General features: G+C 37.1%; 1 protein-coding gene across 5 annotated transcripts in view; it reads left to right on the top strand.

The window, feature by feature from the left end:
• Window positions 1-21,729, top strand: part of Supt3h (SPT3 homolog, SAGA and STAGA complex component) — a 478,415-nt gene that overhangs the window by 292,166 nt on the left and 164,520 nt on the right. For 3 of the 5 annotated variants that reach the window (XM_040282738.2, XM_040282740.2, XM_040282742.2), the window contains one exon: window positions 14,232-14,306. The exons of the other annotated variants lie outside the window; for them this stretch is intronic. In XM_040282738.2, coding sequence (XP_040138672.1) covers window positions 14,232-14,306 — 75 coding nt within the window. The remainder of the gene's footprint in view (window positions 1-14,231; window positions 14,307-21,729) is intronic. 5 annotated transcript variants of the gene reach the window in all.

The raw sequence follows: 21,729 nt of genomic DNA on the forward strand, positions 1-21,729 counted from the left end.
AAGTACACCCAAGAACCTAAGATCTAAGAACTTTAGATCTGAGAATATTCTTTCAGTTGCCAGCATAGGGATCACCTGGCTTCAAACCCAACCAGCCTGGGTTTATTCCTAACCCCATCACCCAGTAACTGAGACCTTGATCAAGTTATTTTCCATCTCTGAAACTATCTTGTCATTTAAAAAATTTTTATTTGCCCTTTTTAGATATAGATGATGAATATTTTGACATGTTATTCTTACATGGAATATAACTTCCTATTCTTATGGTTGTACATAATTTGGAGATACTCTGGTTAGGTATTCATATATAAATATAGTAAAGTTATGTCTAATTAATTCTACCATCTTTCCTATTGCCATTCTCCCTCCCTTCCCTTCATTCTCCTTTGTCTAATCCAATGAATTTCTTTTCTTTACCTGCCCCCTTATCCTGTGTTAGCATCTGCATATTAGAGAGCATTCCACCTTTGTTTTTTTTTTTTTTTTGGCATTGGCTTATTTCACATAGCATGATAGTCTCAAGTACTATCCATTTACCAGCAAATGCCATAATTTCATTATTCTTTATGGCTGAATATTATTCCCTTGTGTATAGGCACTATATTTTCTTTATCCATTCATCTGTCAAAGGGCACCTAGGTTGGTTCCATAGCTTAGTGAATTGAGCTGCTATAAACATTGATGTGGCTATGTCACTATGATATGCTGATTTTAAATCCTGCGGGTATACCAAGGAGTGGGATAACTGGGTGAGTGAGTGAGTTCCATTTGTGAGTTGGTGGTTCCATTCCAGGTTTTCTGAGGAATCTCCATACTGCTTTGCAGAGTGGTGGCACCAATTTGCAGTCCCACCAGTGATGTATGAGTGAGCCTTTTCCCCTACATCCTTGCCACCAAATATCGTTACTTGTGTTCTTGAAACTTGCCATTGTGACTAGAGTTGAGATAGAATCTCAGAGCGGTTTTAATTTGCAGTTCTCTTAATTGCTAGTGATGTGGAACATTTTTTCGTATATTTGTTGACCAGTCGTATTTCTTCTTCTGTGAAGTGCCTGTGCAGTTCCTTTGCCCATTTATTGATTGGGTTATTCGTGGTTGGTTGGTTGGTTTTCTGGTGCTAAGTTCTTTGAGTTCTTTATATATCCTGGAGATTAATGCCCTATCTGAGGTGCAGGTGGCAAAGATTTTCTCCCATTCTGTACGCTCTCTCTTCACCTTCTTGATTGTTTCCTTTGCTGGAAGAAACTTTTTAGTTTGATACCATCCCATTTATTGATTCTTGATTTTACTTCCTGTGCTTTAGGAGTCTTGTTGAGGAATTTGGTTCTTAAGCCAACATGATGGAGAGTTCGGCCTACTTTTTCTTCCAGTAGGTGCAGGGTCTCTGGTCTAATGGTCCTTGATCCACTTTCAGTTGAATTTTGCATGGGGTGAGAGATAGGAGTTTAATTTCATTTTGATACATATGGGTTTCCAGTTTCCCCAGCACCATTTGTTGAAGAGGCTATCTTTTCTCAAACATTTGTTTATGGCCCCTTTGTCTAGTATGAAATCACTGTATGTGGGTTGTCTCTGTGTCTTCTCTTCTGTACCACTGGGCTTCATGTCTGTTTTGGTGCCAATACCATGCTGTTTTTGTAACTACAGCTCTGTAGCATAATTTAAGTTCTGGTATTGTCGTGTCTCCTGCTTCACTTTTCTTGCTATCCTGGGCCTCTTATTTTTCAAAATGAATTTCATGAATGACTTTTCTATTTCTCTGAATACCATCATTGTAATTTTGATAGGAATTGCATTAAATCTGTACAGAGCTTTTGGTAGTATGGCCATTTTGACAAAATTAATTCTGCCTATCCAAGAATATGGGAGATATTTCCATCTTCTAAGGTCTTCTTTAATTTCTTTCTGAAACTATTCTTATTAGTAAAATATTAAAAGGATTTGTTATACCATGTTTATCTTCCTACTGTAGTACTTGACACATGCATTTATTCAATCAATTTATTGAGTATATACTCTAATGCTAGATGCTAAAAATGAATAATGGATAGGATGTGATTACTGACCTTAAGTTATTTTGAAGATGAGTGGTGGAGATAGAGAAGATTCTATCGTTTTGGCACAGTGCAACCATTTATTTAGTAGGGCTCTGGACACTCTGAGAACTAGGGAGTTAGGTAACGTTTCTTAAATAATATGTATCCTGAACTGAATTTGAGGGGTTGAGTAGGTGTTAGCTAGACAATGGTTGGGGAGATTGTTCAAGACTGATGGAGCAATAGATTCAAATTCATAGCAGCAGTATAGAAATCCTTTGGCCCATTGCAGTGATCAGTAACTTGGCAGTGGAGTAGGAGACTGTAGAGATTTGGACAGGGGCTTAAGAAGTCAGCAGATGGAAACATTGACTGTACTTCACTACTCTTTCTTCAATTTTTATATCACTTTTATTATAATTTTAGATAATTAGATGAATTAAAGGGAACTGAAGCAGTTCACCTGGAATGAAACAGTTTAGCTCACTTTGTTACAAATTAAATACAGGATATATGTCCTTTTCTTGACTCATATACCTGAATGTAATAACTCTGCTTATAATTTGCATCATTCTGAATTTTCCCAGTTTTTGAAAAGCAATTGAATTGTTCTTGAAAATTCCAAATTGTTAATAACTTCAGTGCAAATTCGTTATGTTCACTTGGAGTAAGATTTTCAGTGTCCAACATGTCCTACCAATTATAAATGACGATTTTTGTCAGAGGCTATTGCATGATTATAATCTGGTGGAACTTACTTACGAATTTCTCCTCCCTCCCTCTCCCTCTCCCTCTCCCTCTCCCTCTCCTTCTTCCTCTCCCTCTCCTCCCTCCCTCTCCCTCTCCTCCCTCCCTCTCCCTCTCCCTCTCCCTCTCCTCCCTCCCACTCCCTCTCTTCCCTCCCTCTCCTCCCTCCCTCTCCCTCTCCCTCTCCTCCCTCCCTCTCCCTCTCCTCCCTCCCTCTCCCTCTCCTCCCTCCCTCTCCCTCTCCCTCTCCTCCCTCCCTCTCCTCCCTCCCTCTCCCTCTCCTCCCTCCCTCTCCCTCTCCTCCCTCCCTCTCCCTCTCCCTCTCCTCCCTCCCTCTCCCTCTCCCTCTCCTCCCTCCCTCTCCCTCTCCTCCCTCCCTCTCCCTCTCCCTCTCCTCCCTCCCTCTCCCTCTCCCTCTCCTCCCTCCCTCTCCTCCCTCCCTCTCCCTCTCCCTCTCCCTCTCCCTCTCCTCCCTTCCTCTCCCTCTCCTTCTCCTCTCTCCCTCTCCCTCTCCTCCCTCCCCCTCCCCCTCCCTCTCCTCCCTCCCTCTCCCCCTCCTCCCTCCACCTCCACCTCCCTTTCCCCCTCCCCCTCTCCCTCTCCCTCTCCTCCCTCCCTCTCCCTCTCTCTCTCCCTCTCCCTCTCCCTCTCCCTATCCCTCTCCCTCTCCCTCTCGCCTTTATTTGTATCTTCTTTGTAATCTGCCTTGGATTTTGGACTTTGTTGTTAAGAGGTAAGTCTTCCAGAAAAGTGTATTTTTATGTAATAATCCAAATAACCCAGTAAGACAGAAAAATTGTTTTTGCGTGAGTTGAATGAACTGTGTACACACTTCTTTTAATATTCAGAAACAGAGAGCAGCACTATTTTGTAAAATCTTATTTTTAACAGAAAGTGGAGAAAAGAATAATTCTTTAATAAAAGTCAAATATTAGGGGTGTATAATTTATCTATTAAGCCCTAAAAGCTAGTTTTCCTTAATATGAATATCAGCTCTGTTCTAGGGACATGGCAAGCTGTCTAGGTATTTTGTGGGTATGTTGTAGGCTCTTAGCATACATTAGTATAGGGAGAGATCACACTGAATGGATTCTTAAGCAAGTTTGATAGTGGTTTTGAATTTTTCTTTTTTAATTAAAAAATTAATTTACATTTTATCTTCTATGCCATAATGTTTCTGCGGATGTTTTAATGTAAAGTCATCTTTTATTCATTCTCTAATAAAGTTGGTACCTCCTGAAGATTGCCACATTTATTCTTTAGCTTCTCTTATGCTGATGTATAGGATTGCCTACACATGTTTGTAAAAGTCTTTAGTCATCTTATTATCCTAAGGAGGAGGAGTTGCTATTATGTCACATTTTAACTGAAGAAACTGGAGCCCAGAAAGACACAGTTACTAAATCCTGAGAATATTCAGATATTTCTTGTAGTGTCCTATTGGTACAACATATTTAATTTTACATGGTTTTCTGAATTGTGAGAAAATATTTGGATTATAAAGAAGTGAAAGATAAGAATAAAGACATGTTTTTTCCTTTGCATTTTCTACTCTTCCAGGAAATTTCCATTTTATATATAGTTTTTCTTATTTGCAAAGTGGCCATTTACTGTTCATTAATTTTGAAGATTATGATCAAATTTCCAACTTTATCCTTAGTTGGCTGTTGCCATTTTCTGCATCCTCATTTGTTCATTCATATTTCTCATTAAAGGTTGTCATCTCTGTTTCTCCCACAATCTAAAGCTACTTCTATGTATTCCTTCTTCTGCCTACCTGATGTGCTAGTTTTCTTCCCACCAGGGAGTTCCCTTTGAATGGCTGGGAATTATAATTCTTTAGGTCTCAAATCTTACTTAAAATGTCATCTACTTACAGAGGTATTTCTTAACACTCTTTCTAATATGAGTGTCTTAACACCCTTTCTAATATGAGCATTAGATTCCATTTCAGTGAATTGTTTTCTTGGGCTTTTTTTTTGTCATTTATTTTGACTCAAAAATATTTTATTTGTTTATTTATTTTCTATCATAATGAACTTGCTTCTACATCGGGACCATGGCTATTTTTTTTCTCACTATAACACCCTACCTCCTACCTCCTACCTCCTAGTGGCTACTATTTCGTAGGTATCCAATAAATATTTAAATAAATGGAAACAGATTGAATGCAAAAGCTTGCTTTAGTCTTGCTTCTATAGGACAATAACCAAATAACCTCCAGTTCTCTAGTGAGATTTGTTTGCTATAATTTTTAAACAGAAACAGATTTTACATCAGGACATTGAGGCCCAATTTGTTGCCTACACATATAAGGCAGGAAAAGATCTCTCACAAAGAAGAGTGAGATAATAACTTAAATGAAAGGACATAAAAGCTTGTAACTTGTTGTGGGTTTGTTTGAATTTCCTTATCAATGTCAACATTTTAAATTAAGATACATGTTCAAATTGTGGAGCTTCTTTGTCATTCACCATGATTATTAGTGATCAGTATCATGTAGTTTACTATTTGAAATCAAACGAGAATATAGTAAAAACACAATGTTAAATGTATTGTGCTTATACTTTGCATTAGAAAGGGTAAAAACACTGTTAGAAAGGGTAAAAACACAGAAAATAAATGTCAGTCTTTTTATGCCTAGCTCTCTGGAAAAATGAACCAGGGAGATCTCAAGATTGAGAACATTGTAGTAAACATAGGGAGACACTATAAAATAAACTTTTAAAAAAGGATCAGACATATCTCAGGTGTCGAGCACTTGCTAGTATGCACAAGGCCATGGATTCATGGAAAAAGAAATTGTGTGCTCTCCCTCCCTTCCTTCCTTCCTTCCTTCCTTCCTTCCTTCCTTCCTTCCTTCCTTCCTTCCTTCCTTCCTTCCTTCCTTCCTTCCTATTGTTTTGAAGTTTAAATTATTATCTTTTTAATGTATTTTTTAAATTAGAGCTTTATAGTTATATATCATAGTTGAGTTTATCCCAGCAAAATCACACACGCATGGAATTTGATTTCAGTTTACGATCTCCCCATTTTCCTCCCATCCTCTCTCTCCTTCTCCCTCTACTCTGATAGACGTCCTTTCAATCATCTATTTATTTATATTTGATTGGTTCTTTTTACTTACACTTAAAGGTGAAATTCTTTTTGATATATTTATATGTGCACATAACATGATTTTATAAAAATGCATTCCTCATTGTCTCCCCTTTCCCATTCCTCCACTCTCTGCCTCTCGACCTCCTTATTCCCCACTATTGATCTTCCCCATATAATCTTTATGATAGTCTGTCTTTCCCTTCTCCTCATGTTTCTTTTACTCTAGCTTCTACATATGATAAAAAATATTTGACCTTCAAGTTTCTGAATTTGGCTTAGCATAATGTTCTCCGTTTCCATCCTTTTACCAGCAACTGCCATAATTTCATTTTTCTATAAGGCTAAATAGAACTCCATTTTATGTCTATACTGCAATTTCTTAATCCATTCATGTATTGACAGGCATCTGGATTGATTCCATAATTTAGCTGTTGTGAATTGTGCTGCTATAAACATTGAGGTGTCTGTATGGCTATAGTATGTGGATTTTAGTTCTTTTGGGAAAATGCCAGGGAGTGGGATAGCTTGGTCAGATGATGGTTCCATCTGTGGTTTTTTAAGGAATATCTATACTGCTTTCTAAAATAGTTGTATAAGACTGCAGTCCCATCAACACTGTACAAATGTACCATTTTCACCACATCCTTGTCAACAGCTGTTTTTTTTTTATTTTTAATTATTGCCATTCTGCCTGGAGTAAGATGAAATCTTAGCATAGTTTTAATTTGCATTTCACTGATTGCTAGAGATGTTGAATATTTTCTCATATAGTTTTCAACCATTTGTATTTTTTCTGTTTAATTCTTTTGTCCAGTTACTCATTGGGTTATTTGATTATTTTGGTGTTAAGTTTTTTGAATTCTTAATATATTCTGGGTAGTAATGTCTTATCAGAAGATTGGGGGTAAAGATTTCCTCCTATTCTGTAGGTTGTCTCTTCATGTATTCCCCATTTACCATCATATTGGCTTTGAGTTTGTTCTATATAGCCCTTATGATTTCTCAAGTGTTTTTATCATTAATAGATGCAGAATTTTATGGAAAAATTTTTGCATCTCTTGAGATGACCATGATTTTTTTCGTTTATTCTATTTATGTGGTGAATTATACTTATTGCTTGCATATGTAAAACCATCCTTGCATTCCTAGATTGGAAGCAGCATGGTCATGAAGTGTAAACTTCTTAATATATTGTTGAAAATGATTTGCTAATAGTTTATTAAGGATTTTTTTGTATCTAGGTTCATTAGGAGTATTGGTCTGTAGTTTTCTTTCCTTGAGGTGTTCTTATTAGTTTTGATATCAAGGAGATAATAGCTTCCTACAGTGAATTGGAAGTGTCCCATTTCTTTCTGTTTTATGGTATAATATTAGGAACACTGGCATTAGTTTTTCTTTAAAGGTCTGGTAAAACTCAATTGAGAATTCATCCGAATCTAGGCTTTTATTTGTTGGAAAACTGTGTTACTTCTTCTATTCTCCTGCTTATTTTTGGTCTCTTTAGGTTTTCTGCATCTTTTTGGTTAATTTACACGGGTTATATGTATCTAAAAATGTATCCTTTTAATTTATATTTTCTCTTAATTGAAGTATACGTTTCCAAAATCACCCCTATTTTCTAGATATTTTGGAGCTTCTGGATATTTGTGAGGACTGGAATTTCTCCTATTTATTTTGTTAATTTAGGTTCTCCCTGCTTCTCCATTTTTTTATGGTAGTTTTGGTAAGCATTCATTAATCTTGTTTATTCTCTCAAAGAACCAACTCTTCATTGATCCTTTGTATTTTTCATTTATAATTCTCTATTTCCAAGACTCTGGCTCTGGTGTGAATTATTTCTTCCCTTCTATGGTTTTGTAATCGGTTTGTTCTTGTTTTTAGTGTTTCATAGGTTATGGTTCATTGTATTACTGCTCTTTTTGATTTGATTCTAAGAATTTTGAAAATTGCTCCCCTGATTACTTTTGGCACCCTTTCATCATTCATAAGTATATTATTCAATGTTCATGTGTTTATATTGTTTCTGTAGGTTGTGTGTGTGTGTGTGTGTGTGTGTGTTTTCTAATTTCATTTCATTATAATCTGATAAAATCAAAGGAACTATAGTGACTTTTTTAACCTAAGAGTCTCTTTTTTTATTAGTTGTTCAAAACATTACATAGCTCTTGATATATCATATTTTATACATTTGATTCAAGTGGGTTATGAACTCCCATTTTTCCCCAGGATACAGATTGCAGAATCACATCAGTTACACATCCACGTTTTTACATACTGCCATACTATTGTCTGTTGTATTCTGCTGTCTTTCCTACCCTCTACTATCCCCCCTCTCCTTCCCTCCCCTCCCATCTTCTCTCTCTACCCCATCTACTGTAATTCATTTCTCTCCCTTGTTTCCCCCCCCCTTTCCCTTCACTTCCTCTTATATGTAATCTTGTATGACCAATGCCGCAGTCTGCCTGGGCACAATTCAGGAGCCACTTGTCAAAAAGAAACTAACTTTATTTTTAGAACTACAAACGCCAAACAAAACAGCTCCTCAGGGGAAAAACCCTCAGAGCCCTAACTGCCACCACCGGCTTCCACAAGCCTCTCCTCACACCAACCTCTCAACCTCCCACAATCCTCCTGCTCTTGAGGCCGATTGGCTGGGTCGCATGGGCGGAGCCAAAGAAGTCCCCCAATGAGCAGCTCCGTGGAGGAGCCAATCAGCTAGATGTTGCTGGGGCCGCTGTGAGTCAATCATCAGCTGGCAGTCTGAAGCTTGCTGGCAGCTGGAAGTTTGCTGGGGCCCCTTTGGCTGTGGCTCTCAACAGACCATAAGGGCCTCCTTCCATTTACATGCAATTTCCCTTCTCTCTCCCTTTCCCTCCCATGTCTCGTCCCTGTTTAATGTTAATCTTCTTCTCATGCTCTTCCTCCCTGCTCTGTTCTTAGTTGTTCTCCTTATATCAAAGATGACATTTGGCATTTATTTTTTTCGAGATTGGCTAGCTTCACTTAGCATAATCTGCCCTACTGCCATCCATTTCCCTGCAAATGCCATGATATTGTCATTTTTTAGTGCTGAGTAGTACGCCATTGTTTATAAATGCCACATTTTTTAATCCATTCATCTATTGAAGGGCATCTAGGTTGGTTCAACAGTCTAGCTATTGTGAATTGTGCTGCTATGAACATCAATGTTGCAGTATCCCTATAGAACACTCTTTTAAGGTCTTTAGGGAATAGTCCAAGAAGAGGAATAGGTGGTTCCATTCCCAGGTTTCCAAGGAATCTCCATACTGCTTTCCACATTGGCCACTCCAATTTGCAGTCCCACCAGCAATGAACAAGTGTACCCTTTTTCCCACATCCTCGCCAGCACTTGTTGTTGTTTGACTTCATAATGGCTGCCAGTCTTACTGGGGTGAGATGGTAACTTAGGGTGATTTTGATTTGCATTTCTCTGACTGCTAGAGATGGTGAGCAATTTTTCATGTACTTGTTGATTGATTGTATGTCCTCCTCTGAGAAGTGTCTGTTCAGGTCCTTGGCCCATTTGTTGATTGGGTTGTTTGTTATCTTATTGTTTAATTTTTTGAGTTCTTTGTGTACTCTGGATATTAGGACTCTATCTGAAGTGTGAGGAATAAAAATTTGTTCCCAGGATGTATGCTCCCTATTTACCTCTCTTACTGTTTCTCTTGCTGAGAAAAAACTTTTTAGTTTAAGTAAGTCCCATTTGTTGATTCTTGTTATTAACTCTTGTGCTATGGGTGTCCAATTAAGGATTTTGGAGCCCGACCCCACAATATGTAGATCGGAGCCAACTTTGTCTTCTATCAGACGCAGAGTCTCTGATTTGATATCAAGCTCTTTGATCCATTTTGAGTTAAATTTTGTGCATGGCGAGAGAAGGATTCAGTTTCATTTTGTTGCATATGGATTTCCAATTTTCCCAGCACCATTTGTTGAAGATGCTATCCTTACTCCAATGCATGCTTTTAGCCCCTTTATCAAATATAAGAAAGTTGTAATTTTGTAGATTGCTCTCTGTGTCCTCTATTCTGTACCATTGGTCCACCCGCCTGTTTTGGAACCAGTACCATGCTGTTTTTGTTACTGTTGCTCTGTAGTATAGTTTGAAATCTGGTATCGCTATACCACCTGACTCACACTTCCTGCTTAGAATTGCTTTTGCTATTCTGGGTCTTTTATTTTTCCATATGAATTTCATGATTGCTTTATCTATTTCTACAAGAAATGCCGTTGGGATTTTGATTGGGATTGCATTAAACCTATAGAGAACTTCTGGTAATATCGCCATTTTGATGATGTTAGTTCTGCCTATCCATGCACAGGGTATATTTTTCCATCTTTTGTGATTTTCTTCTATTTCTCTCTTTAGGGTTCTGTAGTTTTCATTGTATAATTGTGAATGGGGTGGTTGTCCTCATTTCCATTTCAGAAGATTTGTCACTGATATACAGGAATGCCTTTGGTTTATGCATATTGATTTTATATCCTGCCACTTTGCTGAATTCATTTATTAGCTCTATTAGTTTCCTTTTGGGTTTGTTAGGTATAGAATCATATCACCTGCAAATAGTGATAATTTAAGTTCTTCTTTTCCAATTTTTATGCCTGTAATTTCTTTTGTCTGACTTATTGCTCTGGCTAGTATTTCGAGATCTAAATTGAATAGAAGTTGTGAGAGAGGGCATCCCTGTCTTGTTCCAGATTTTAGAGGGAATGCCTTCATTTTTTCTCCATTTAGAATGATGCCAGCCTGAGGCTTAGCATATATAGCTTTTACGATGTTGAGGTAAGTTCCTGTTATCCCTAGTTTTTCTAGTGTTTTGAACATAAAGGGATGCTGTACTTGGTCAAATGCTTTTTCTTCATCTATCAAGATGATCGTGTGGTTCTTATCATTAAGTCTATTGATGTGGTGAATAACATTTATTGATTTCCGTATATTGAACCATCCTTGCATCCCAGGGAAGAATCCTACTTGATCATGGTGCACAATTTTTTTGATATGGTTTTGTATTCAATTCACCAGAATTTTATTGAGGATTTTTGCATCTAAGTTCATTGGAGATATTGGTCTGTAGTTTTCTTTCTTTGAAGTGTCTTTGTCTGGTTTAGGGATCAGGATGATGTTGGCCTCATAGAATGAATTTGGAAGAGCTCCTTGTTTTTCTGTTTCTTGAAATAACTTGAAAAGTGTAGGTATTAATTCTTCTTTGAAGGTTTTGTAAAACTCCGCTGTACACGCATCTGGTCCAGGGCTTTTCTTGGTTGGTAGTCTTTTGATGGCTTCTTCTATTTCTTCCTTTGTTATTGGTCTGTTTAAATTGTGTGTATCTTCCTGACTCAATCTGGGCAAATCATATGACTTAAGAAATTTATTGATATCGTCACTATCTTCTATTTTATTGGAATGTAGGGTTTCAAATAATTTCTAATTTTCTTCTGTATTTCTGTAGTGTCCATTGTGATATTGCCTTTTTTATCCTGTATGTTAGTAATTTGAGTTCTCTCTGTTCTTCTCTTCGTTAGCATGGCTAAGGGTCTGTCGATCTTATTTATTTTTTCGAAGAACCAACTTTTAGTTTTATCAATTTTTTCAGTGTTTTTTGTTTGTTTGTTTCAATTTCATTGATTTCTACTCTGATTTTAATTATTTCTTGCCTTTTACTACATTTGCTGTTGTTTTGCTCTTCCTTTTCTAGGGTTTTGAGATGAAGTGTGAGCTCATTTATTTGTTGGTTTTTTCTTTTTTTGAGGAATGAACTCCAGGCAATGAATTTCCCTCTTAGAACTGCTTTTATTGTGTCCCATAGATTCTGATATGTTGTGTCTGTATTTTCATTTATCTCTAAGAATTTTTTGATTTCCTCCTTTATGTCTTCTGTAACCCATTGATCATTCAGTAACATATTGTTCATTTTCCAGGTGATGCAGGATTTTTCCTTCGTTCTTTTATCATTGATTTCCAGTTTCATTCCATTATGATCACAAAATATACATGGTATTATCTCCACATCTTTATATTTACTAAGGGTTGCCCTATGGCATAATATATATATGGTCTATCTTTGAGAAGGATCCATGTGCTGCTGAGAAGAACGTGTATCCACTTGATGATGGTTGATATATTCTTTATATGTCGATTAAGTCTAGGTTATTGATTGTGTTATTGACTTCTATCGTTTCTTTATTCAACTTTTGTCTGGAGGGTCTCTCCAATGGAGAGAGCGGTGTGTTGAAATCACCCATAATTATTGTGTTGTGGTCTATTTGACTCTTGAACTTGAGGAGAGTTTGTTTTATGAACGTTGCAGCACCATTATTTGGTGCATACATATTGACAAATGTTATGTGTTGTTGGTGAATGGTTCCTTTTAACAGTATATAGTGTCCTTCTTTATCCCTTTTGATTAACTTAGGTTTGATGTTGATTTTATTCAATATGAGTATGGCCACACCTGCTTGCTTCCGAGGACCATATGAGTGGTATGATTTTTCTCAACTTTTCACCTTCAGCCTGTGTATGTCTTTTTCTAGCATATGAGTCTCCTGAAGGCAGCATATTGTTGGATCTGTTTTTATTAATCCAGGTTACCAGCCTATGTCTCTTGGTTGGTGAGTTTAAGCCATTAACGTTTAAGGTTACTATTGATATATGGTTTGTACTTTCAGTCATGCTTATTTATTTATTTTAATTTGGCTAGTTTTTCTCATGGGTTATTTTTCCACCCTTTACTGAGTTACCTCCCACTGTTAGTTTTCGGTGCTGTTTTTCTTTCAATTCCTCTTCTTGTAGTGTTTTGCTCAAAATGCCTTGCAGTGCTGTTTTTCTGGCTGCAAATTCTTTTAATTTTTGTTTATCGTGAAATATTTTAATTTCATTGTCAAACCTGAAGCTTAATTTTGCTGGATACAGTATTCTTGGTTGGAATCCATTATTTTTTAGCATTTGAAATACGTTGTTCCAGGATATTCTCGCTTTCAACGTCTGTGATGAAAAATCAGCTGTTAACCTACTTGGTTTACCCCTGAATATAATCTGCCTCATTTCTCTCGTAGCTTTTAATATTCTCTCCTTGTTCTGTATGTTGGATATCTTCATTATTGTGTGTCTTGGAGTTGGTGTATTACCTTTTTGTATGTTTGGGGTCTTGTATGCTTCCAGGATTTGGCAGTTCATTCCATCTTTCATATCTGGAAAGTTTTCTAAGATTATTTCATTCAACAGATTGTTCATTCTTTTGGTTTGAACCTCTATATCTTCTATCCCAATAGTTTTTTTATGACATCCTATATCTCTTGGATGCCTTACTCTTGATTTCTTACCACCCTTTCTGCGTTGACTATATTCTTTTCGAGTTGATAAACTTTGTCTTCATTATCTGATGTTCTGACTTCTTTTGATCTAGTCTGTTTGTAATATTCTCGTTTGCTTTATGGTTTCCTGCATTCCTAGGATTACTGTTTGATTTTTTTTTTAATCTCTATCTCCTGGTAGAGTTCATTTTCTACTTGAATTAGCTTATGCAATTCATTTTCAAAGTATTCTTTCATTGTTTGGAGTTCCTGTCTAATGAATTCTCTAAGATTCCATTTCATCTGAGTCAGGTATGCCTTGAGTTCTTTCTCTGTCCATTTTTCTGATGCCTGTAGGTTCTCCTGTAAATTTAAGTTGTCCTGCATTGTTTGTAATCCTTTTTTCCCATGTTTTTTTCATGGTGTTTACGTTACTTTGCAACTCTGTTTAACTGCTGTGTTTCTATTTTCTCCTATAAATTTGTTTTGGTTTTGTATATCTCTGTGGTCTCTTCTTTGTGGTGGGAGACTATGCCTAGAAATGTTGGGCTTTATTGTAATTTAAAGCTGATTCATTTAATTCATAAAAGGCTTACGGATTCTGTATGCATATAGTGATTTGTTGTTTGGTCTTAGGACTTTATGTTTAGGTTAGGTGCTATGATGGTATGAAGGTTAGTATGTCTTGGCTACTTTGGAAGATTGCTCTACTGACGGGCCATATTAACAGGCGATTGGATCAGGGTATTTGGTAATAGCTAGGTATTTAGGAGCCCTGTAGACAGCTTCAAAACAATCACCTATTTGCATTTATACAATTACACGTAATGGAAGACGTAATACTTGGGATGCAAGTTAGGGGGAGGGGAAGAAAAGAGTTCTTAAAGAGAAAGAGGGAGAGAGATAGGTAGAATAGAGGAGAATGGAAAGAACAATAAAACGAAAGAAGGAAGAAAAAATCAAATAAAATAGAAAATAAAATATAAAAATTTAAAAAATGTAGTCTTAGAGATCCATTTTCTTCTCTTTCAGTTGGCAGAGATGTGCCCTCCGAGCCGAGCTTCTGCCCTCTGTGCCGACAGCAATCCCTGGGCGTCTCTCAATCCTGTTAGTCCAGAGCCTTTTCTCTTCTACGGCCCCTCCCCTTCTTCCTACTGCCTGCCAGCTCACCAGAGGCACTCTCAAGGATCTGGTTACACTTGCAGCCCCATGTGTGCCCTATTTCCCGAATGACTGAGCACTCTCTCTGTCATTCATCCAAACTCCAGGGCTGTGGAGCAGTGATCTGGGAACTGACAGTTTAATTTGTCTGGACCCCTTTGGTGGGCATGCCCCCGGGAACTCTGGCTAAGACCTTGGGTGTCGCCGCTGGTGGAAGATGAGTTGGGGATCGAGAATCCCCTCTGCTGCCCTCGGCCCCTACAGTCACGCCCACGCTGCTGGCGGTAGTGAGAGTTGGGGTTCAGGAGTCTCCTCTGCTTCCCTCGGCCCCTACAATCATGCCCACGCCGCTGGCGGTAGGGGGAGTTGCGGGTCGGGAGTCTCCTCTGCTTCCCTTGGCCCCTATAGTCACGTCCACACCACTGGCGGTAGTGGGAGTTGGGGGTTGGGAGTCTCCTATGTTTCCCTCAGCCCCTACAGTCATGCCCACAGAGCTCTGGGTTGAGATTTTTGAGGTTTCCCGCGCTATGTATCTGGTGGGTGTGGGAGTCACACACCTGCTAAAGCCGATTCCACTGGGAAGGGGTCCCATCCAGTGAACTCTCGTGATGTCACCTCTCTGCTATGGCAGGCCCCAGACTCCTTGCCGGAGTGTCCGATGGGAGGGGTGGGTCTGGCCTGTCTCTGGTCTGACCCAGTCTCGGTTGGTTTCAGTTCTGATTCTCTGTTTCATGAAGGCTTGTTTAGTGACCTCTTCATAGGGTCCCTACACCATGCCTTGCTGAACCGCTTCCCATCCAAGTACTAACCAGGCCCGACCCTGCTTAGGTTCTGAGATCAGACGAGATCGGGCACGTTCAGGGTGGTATGGCCGTAGACGCTGAACCGCTTCCTACTGTGCTTGTGTCTGGACCTCCGCACCGCGTGGCAGAGATTCACTTGTCTTGGGTAAACTGTCACCTCGAATAATCCTACAAATTCCCCAGCACGTCTCACTTCAGTGGAATTTTGCTAGAAGTTTCTCAGCAGGTAGAATCTGAATGTATTAATGCGCCTCTCTGTCCCCATGATTGAGGAAGTACTGAAAGCACTGCCTCCCCGCCCGCCGCCATGTTGGGTCCCTCTCTTTTTGATCTAATCTGTGGTCTGCTGTTTTGGACAAGGTACCTTGAGCAGCTCTAAAGAAAGTACATTCAGATCTTATTACATGAAATAATCTATAGATATCTGTTAGTCCATTCAATTTACATTACTTTTTAGGCATAAAGAATCTTTACTGAGTTTATGTCTGGATGACCTATCTGTTTGTTAAAGATGTGTTGAAATTACCCAGAATTATATTAGTGAAGTTTATTTTATTTTTTAAGTCAACTAGTGTCTGTTTTATATAATTAGATCCAGCATTTATTATTATTATCAGAGAGAACATTTGGCCTTTGGTTTTTTGGGATTTGCTCACTTCGCTTAGCATGATGTTATCCACCTCCATCCATTTTTTCTGCAAATGCCATAATTTTATTAGATTTTAATGCTAAGTACTATTCTATTGTGTGTATATATATATATATATATATATATCACAGTTTATTTATCCATTCATCTACTGAAGGGCATCTAGGTTGCTACCACAATTTGGCTATTATGAATTGAGCATTGTGAAATGAACATTGATGTGGCTTTGTCCCTGTAGTATGGTGATTTTAAGTCCTTTGGGTATCAACCAAATAGTGGGAAAGCTGGATCAAACACTGGTTCCATTCCAAGGAATGGAATCTCCATACTGCTTTCCAGATTGGTTGTACCAGTTTGCAGTTCTTCTAGCAATATATGAGTGTACCTTTTCTCCCACATCCTCACCAACATGTATTATTGTCTGTGTTCTTGATAATTGCCATTCTGACTGGCATGAGATGAAATCTTAGAGTACTTTTGATTTGCATTTCTCTAATTACTAGAGATGTTGAAAATTGTTCATATATTTGTTGGTTGAATGTATATCTTCCTTCTAAGAAGTGTCTGTTCAGTTCCTTAGCTCATTTATTGATTAGGTTGTTTTTTTGGTGGTAAATTTTTTGAGTTCTGTATATATCCTGGAGATTAGTGTGCTGATGTGTGTGTAGCATATATTTGCTCCCAAAATATAGGCTCTCTGCTCACCTCATTGGTTGTTTCTTTTGCTAGAAGAAGCCTTTTAGTTTGAGTCTATCCCGTTTATTAATTATTGATTTTATTTCTTGCAATTTAGGAGACTTGTTAAGGAAGTTGGGGCCTAATCTGACATGATGGAGATTTTGGCCCACTTTTTCCTCTATTAGGCATAGGATCTATGGACTAATTCCTAGGTTCTTGATCCACTTTGACTTGAGTTTTGTACATTGTGAGAAATATGGGATTATTTTCATTTTGCTGCATATGGATTTTCAGTTCTCCCAGCATCATTTGTTGAAGAGGCTATCTTTTCTCCACTGTATTTTTTGGTGCCTTTGTCTAGTATGAGATAACTGTAATTATATGGGTTTGTCTCTGTGTCTTCTATTCTGTACTATTGGTCTACATGTCTATTTTGGTGCCAATCCCATGCCATTTTTATTACTATAATTTGTGACATAGTGAAGGTCTGGTATTGTGATACCTTCTGCTTCACTCTTCTTGCTAAGGTCTGGTATTGTGATACCTTCTGCTTCACTCTTCTTGCTAAGGACTACTCTGGGTCTCTCATTTTTCAAAATGAATTTTGTGATTGCTTTTTCTGTTTCCCTAAGGAATGACATTGGGATTTTAATTGGAATCATATATATACAGCACTTTTGGTAGTGTGGCCATTTTGACAATATTAATTTTGTCTATCCAAGAGCATGGGAGATCTTTCCATCTTCTAAGGTCTTCTTCAATTTCTTTCTTTAGTGTTCCGTAGTTTTCATTGTGGAGGTCTTTTACCTGTTTTGTTGATTTCCAAGTATATTTTTTTTAGGCTATTGTGCATTGAGTAGATTTCCTTTACCTTTCAGAGGATTTATCACTGATATACAAATGCATTTGATATATGGGTATTAATTTTATATCCTGCTACTTTGCTGAATTCATTAATTCTAGATGTTTTCTGGTGGAGTTTTTTGGATCCTCTAAGTATAGAATCATGTCTTCAGCAAATAATAATAGTTTGAGATCTTCTTTTTCTATTCATTTCGTTTAATTTCTTTCATCCAGTTGCTCTGGCTAGAGTTTCAAGAACCATGTTGAATAGATGTGGTGAAAGAGGGCATCCCTGTCTTGTTCCAGTTTTTAGAGAGAATGTTTCCATTTTTTCTCCATTTAGAATGAAGTTGGCCTTGGGTTTAGTATAGATAGCTTTTACAATGTTGAGGCATGTTCCTACCGTTCCTATTTTTTTCTAGTGTTTTGAACATGGAAGGGTGCTGTATTTATTTTGTCAAATGCTTTCTCTGCATCAATTGATATAATCATATGATTCTTTTAAGTTTATTGATGTGATGAATTATATTTATTGATTTCCATATGTTGAACCAACCCTGCATTCCTGGAGTGAACCCCACTTGATCATGGTGCACTGTTTTTTAATATGTTTTTATATGTGAATTACCAGAATTTTATTGAGAATTTTTGCATCAATGTTCATCAGGGATATTGGTCTGAAATTTTCTTTCATTGATGTGTGTTTGCCTGGTTTTGGTATCAGGATGATACTAGTTTTGTACAATGAGTTTGGAAGGGTTCCTTCCTTTTCTATTTCATGGAGTAATTTGGGGAGTATCAGTATTAATTCTTTGTAGATTTTATAGAACTCAATGGTGAGTCTGTCTGGTCTTGCACTTTTCTTGGTTGGTAGGCTTTTGATGGCATCTTCTATTATTTTCCTAAATAATTATCTTATTCCTTTATTTAGTTTTCTTTGTATCTACCAATAATTCATATCCAGCTCTCAACAAATGTGGACCTCCTATCAATATAAAAACGTCATTTCTCACAATGACGTGTTTTGGGAATATCTTTCCTAGATCTTTCTGTCTGCTTGCTTTAGAAGTTGCTCATCCTGGGATCCACAGTCACATCATGGAAACTTCCTTTTATTTCCCTTGGACCCCTTATGTCCCACACAACTTCCTACAAAAGAGTAAACCACTGAAAGGGCATCCTTTTTCTTGGTTTATTCCCTTATTTTGCTGGATCACATTCTCTATTAGCCTTGTAAAAAGAGACTGTGATTGGTATATTTGTATATAATTTGCATGTCTTAAATTACCTTACTCAATCTTGATAGATTTTAGCAGTGTGAAATCTTTTGGATTAGAAATTATTTAACCTAAGAATTTTGAAGACATTTCTCCATTATTTGCTAGTGTTCAGAGTTGTTAAGATGATATTCTAATTATTTAACATTTACAAGTGATCTGTTTTTCCGGTATCTCTGTAAATTTTCAGTATTGTTTGTCCTTGGAGTTCTGAAGTTTTATAATATGTCTGAAATGTTTTACATGACATGCTCCTCTCCTCCACCTTGGATACTTCTCTGATTTCATCCCCCAAGCACTCTCCCATCTTTCAGTATGCTGTGGCCATGTTAGCTTCCCTTCTTTCTTCCAGCATGTTCAAGCACAGTCTTCCCTCAGGACCCTTGTACTTCCTATTCCCCTGTATGGAGCATTGTCCCAGATATCTGTGTGATTCACCCTTTTATTTCCTCTGGATTCTGTCCAGATGTTACTTTAATAGTGAGTACTGCTCTGATCTGATATGAAAAGTTGTTTAACTGTGTAAAATAACCTACAACATCTATCCCTAGCATACTTTTTTTAAAAAATATTTTTTCAATATTTATCTTTTAGGTGTAGATGGACACAACACAATGCCTTTATATTAATGTGGTGCTAAGGATCGCACCCAGGTGCCACCCATGCTGGGCGAGCGCTCAGCCTCTGATCCACAATCCCAGTCCACCCCCCCCCCCCGCAGCATACTTTATCCTTTCTTAGTTCTTATTTTAGCATAGAAGTTATCATAACTTGTTAATTTATTATTTGTCTTTTCACCATTAAAATATAAGCTCCATGACAATATAAACATTTATATATTTTGTTCAATGTTATATCCCACTTCTCAGAAAATTATTATTCCCACTTCTCAAAAAATACTCATGAATGGATAAGTGAATATGACTTGGGATGGTCTTTTTTCATCCAACATGTCTAGCATTTAGTAGAGTTTTTTGGAATTATATTTTTATTACTGAAATATTTTTTGAATTTTTTCTTTAATTATTTTTTTCTCCGTCTTAGAAAACTTCTGTTTTGAATGATGAATACATATCAATCCTCTAATTTTCTTTTTTACTTTTACATTTCTTGTCTTAATATTAATATACTATATAGTAGGACTAAGTGCTTCAGAAAAGCAAATAAAAGTGCTAAGTGGGGCTGAGGTTGTGGCTCACTGGTAGAGCACTTGCCTGCCACGTGTGAGGCCCTGAGTTTGATCCTCAGCCTCACATAAAAATAAACAAAATAAAGATGTTGTGTCCACATATAACTAAAAATATGTTTTTTAAAGTGCCAAGTGAACTTTCTACCCATTATTTGTGAATCTGTAATAAATACTTACCACTTGGCAATATCATAGAAGTTAATACAGTTTGGGGTATTTTTTCATTTCTACTTCATATTTGCAACTGGGTCAGTACTTTAACTCAACAAATGAAACAAAATTCATAGGATAAATATTGATGGAGGTTGGACACCGAAGTCTGTACATAAATGGCACCGAAATCAAGTTAGGTGTTAAAAATTCTCCCTCCCACATCTATCTCTACCTAGTAAGGAAGCAGAGAGCTGGATTCTAATCAGACTTTGGGATAGTATTTCTTTCATATTAATTCTGCATATCACCTTTTGGACAGAAAATAGTAAAGATGCAACGAAAATTAATGTCTTTTGAGAATCTGATATCAAAAACTATTCCAGCCTCTTTGCATGTACAATATAATACCTGTACCCAATTCTGAAATAACAGTGCCATTTAATCCATATTAAAAATGGGGAAATTGAAGGTAATTACCTAGCTCACAAGGTCATACAACCAGTATTAGATCTGATACACCAACTGAAAAAAATTGAATTTCATAAATCTTAAAAGCAAACTAAGACTTCTAAAAGAATGTCATAAAGAATTGCTGTGTATTTTAATAATAGATCTGTTACAGACCATATGAAAAGTTATTTACCTATTTTTAAAAACAAAACATTTGAACTGGAATTTTATCAGAGTTTTACATCTTCATAAATATTTTATTAAAACCTGCTAGTTTTGCCTAAGTCCAATAATGGTGAATGTTGATTGGGCAATTATTTCACATATTTAGATATAGTTTACATGAAGAAACCATTAAATATTAGAAAATTAGCTATCTACTAGCTGTGGAATTAGGTGGAAACAAGGAATAATTGTCTGATAGACTTGTTCAAATCCTCTCTTCTTATTTTAATTTTGTGATTTACTGTTCCCTTGTATGTAAAATGTTTATCTGAAAAAAAAATCTGTAAAATACTAATATCACCTTACCTTTAAGTTTTTTTTTTCAAGGATTAGAAGAATAATTTTTCAGAAGTATGTGAATCAGTGAGACATTTCATAGTATACCAAACAAGTATTAGTTTATTCTTGTTCTAATTACTGATGCTGCCCTTTCTTTAATTAAGTTGTGGAATCTAGAATTACAGTGTTCATCAGTGGACCACATTATTTATTTGGCAGAGTACACTTTCCACCCATTTCTATTTTAAAATTTTCTGAAGAGAAATATTTTTAGAAGGTGACAAAGAGCATTCCACTTTAAGCATTTGAGGGGTAAAATGGTCCTGGCAAGTTTATCTTGTTAAGTCTAAAGACTTCATGATATTGGATATCCTCAATTTATCCCTTCATCCTCTCTTTGCCCTAAATACTCCTGTATCCTATGTGGTTCATCTCTTTAGATCTGTCTTGCCCTTGGCCTTTTAGCTGAGTGTGGCCATTAGGTCCTGAGTGGCATTAATGTAAAATCAGGGTTGGTTGTATCCCTGTCAGGTGAACTTCTCTAAGCTTCCAGGTTTGGGCAACTTCTATATCCCCCTGCTTTTCTAAGCCTAGGTTTAGAAAGGATTTCTTGCTGTTAGTTGGAGGTGGGCTATATTAGAGTAATGGCATGTAGGTACCATACTATCCCTGGTAGTTTCCCTAAACTACTCAGATTTAAAAATAGTTCCTGTGTTAAACTCTTCTGCAATTACCCAGTTAAACTCTGCTTTCTGTTTTTCTCCAAGCTCCTACTGATAAACATGTATGCAAATAAATATTAATGATCCTCCAAGATGACTTA

Source organism: Ictidomys tridecemlineatus, chromosome 8 (assembly GCF_052094955.1).
Source record: "Ictidomys tridecemlineatus isolate mIctTri1 chromosome 8, mIctTri1.hap1, whole genome shotgun sequence".
Taxonomy (NCBI): domain Eukaryota; kingdom Metazoa; phylum Chordata; class Mammalia; order Rodentia; family Sciuridae; genus Ictidomys; species Ictidomys tridecemlineatus.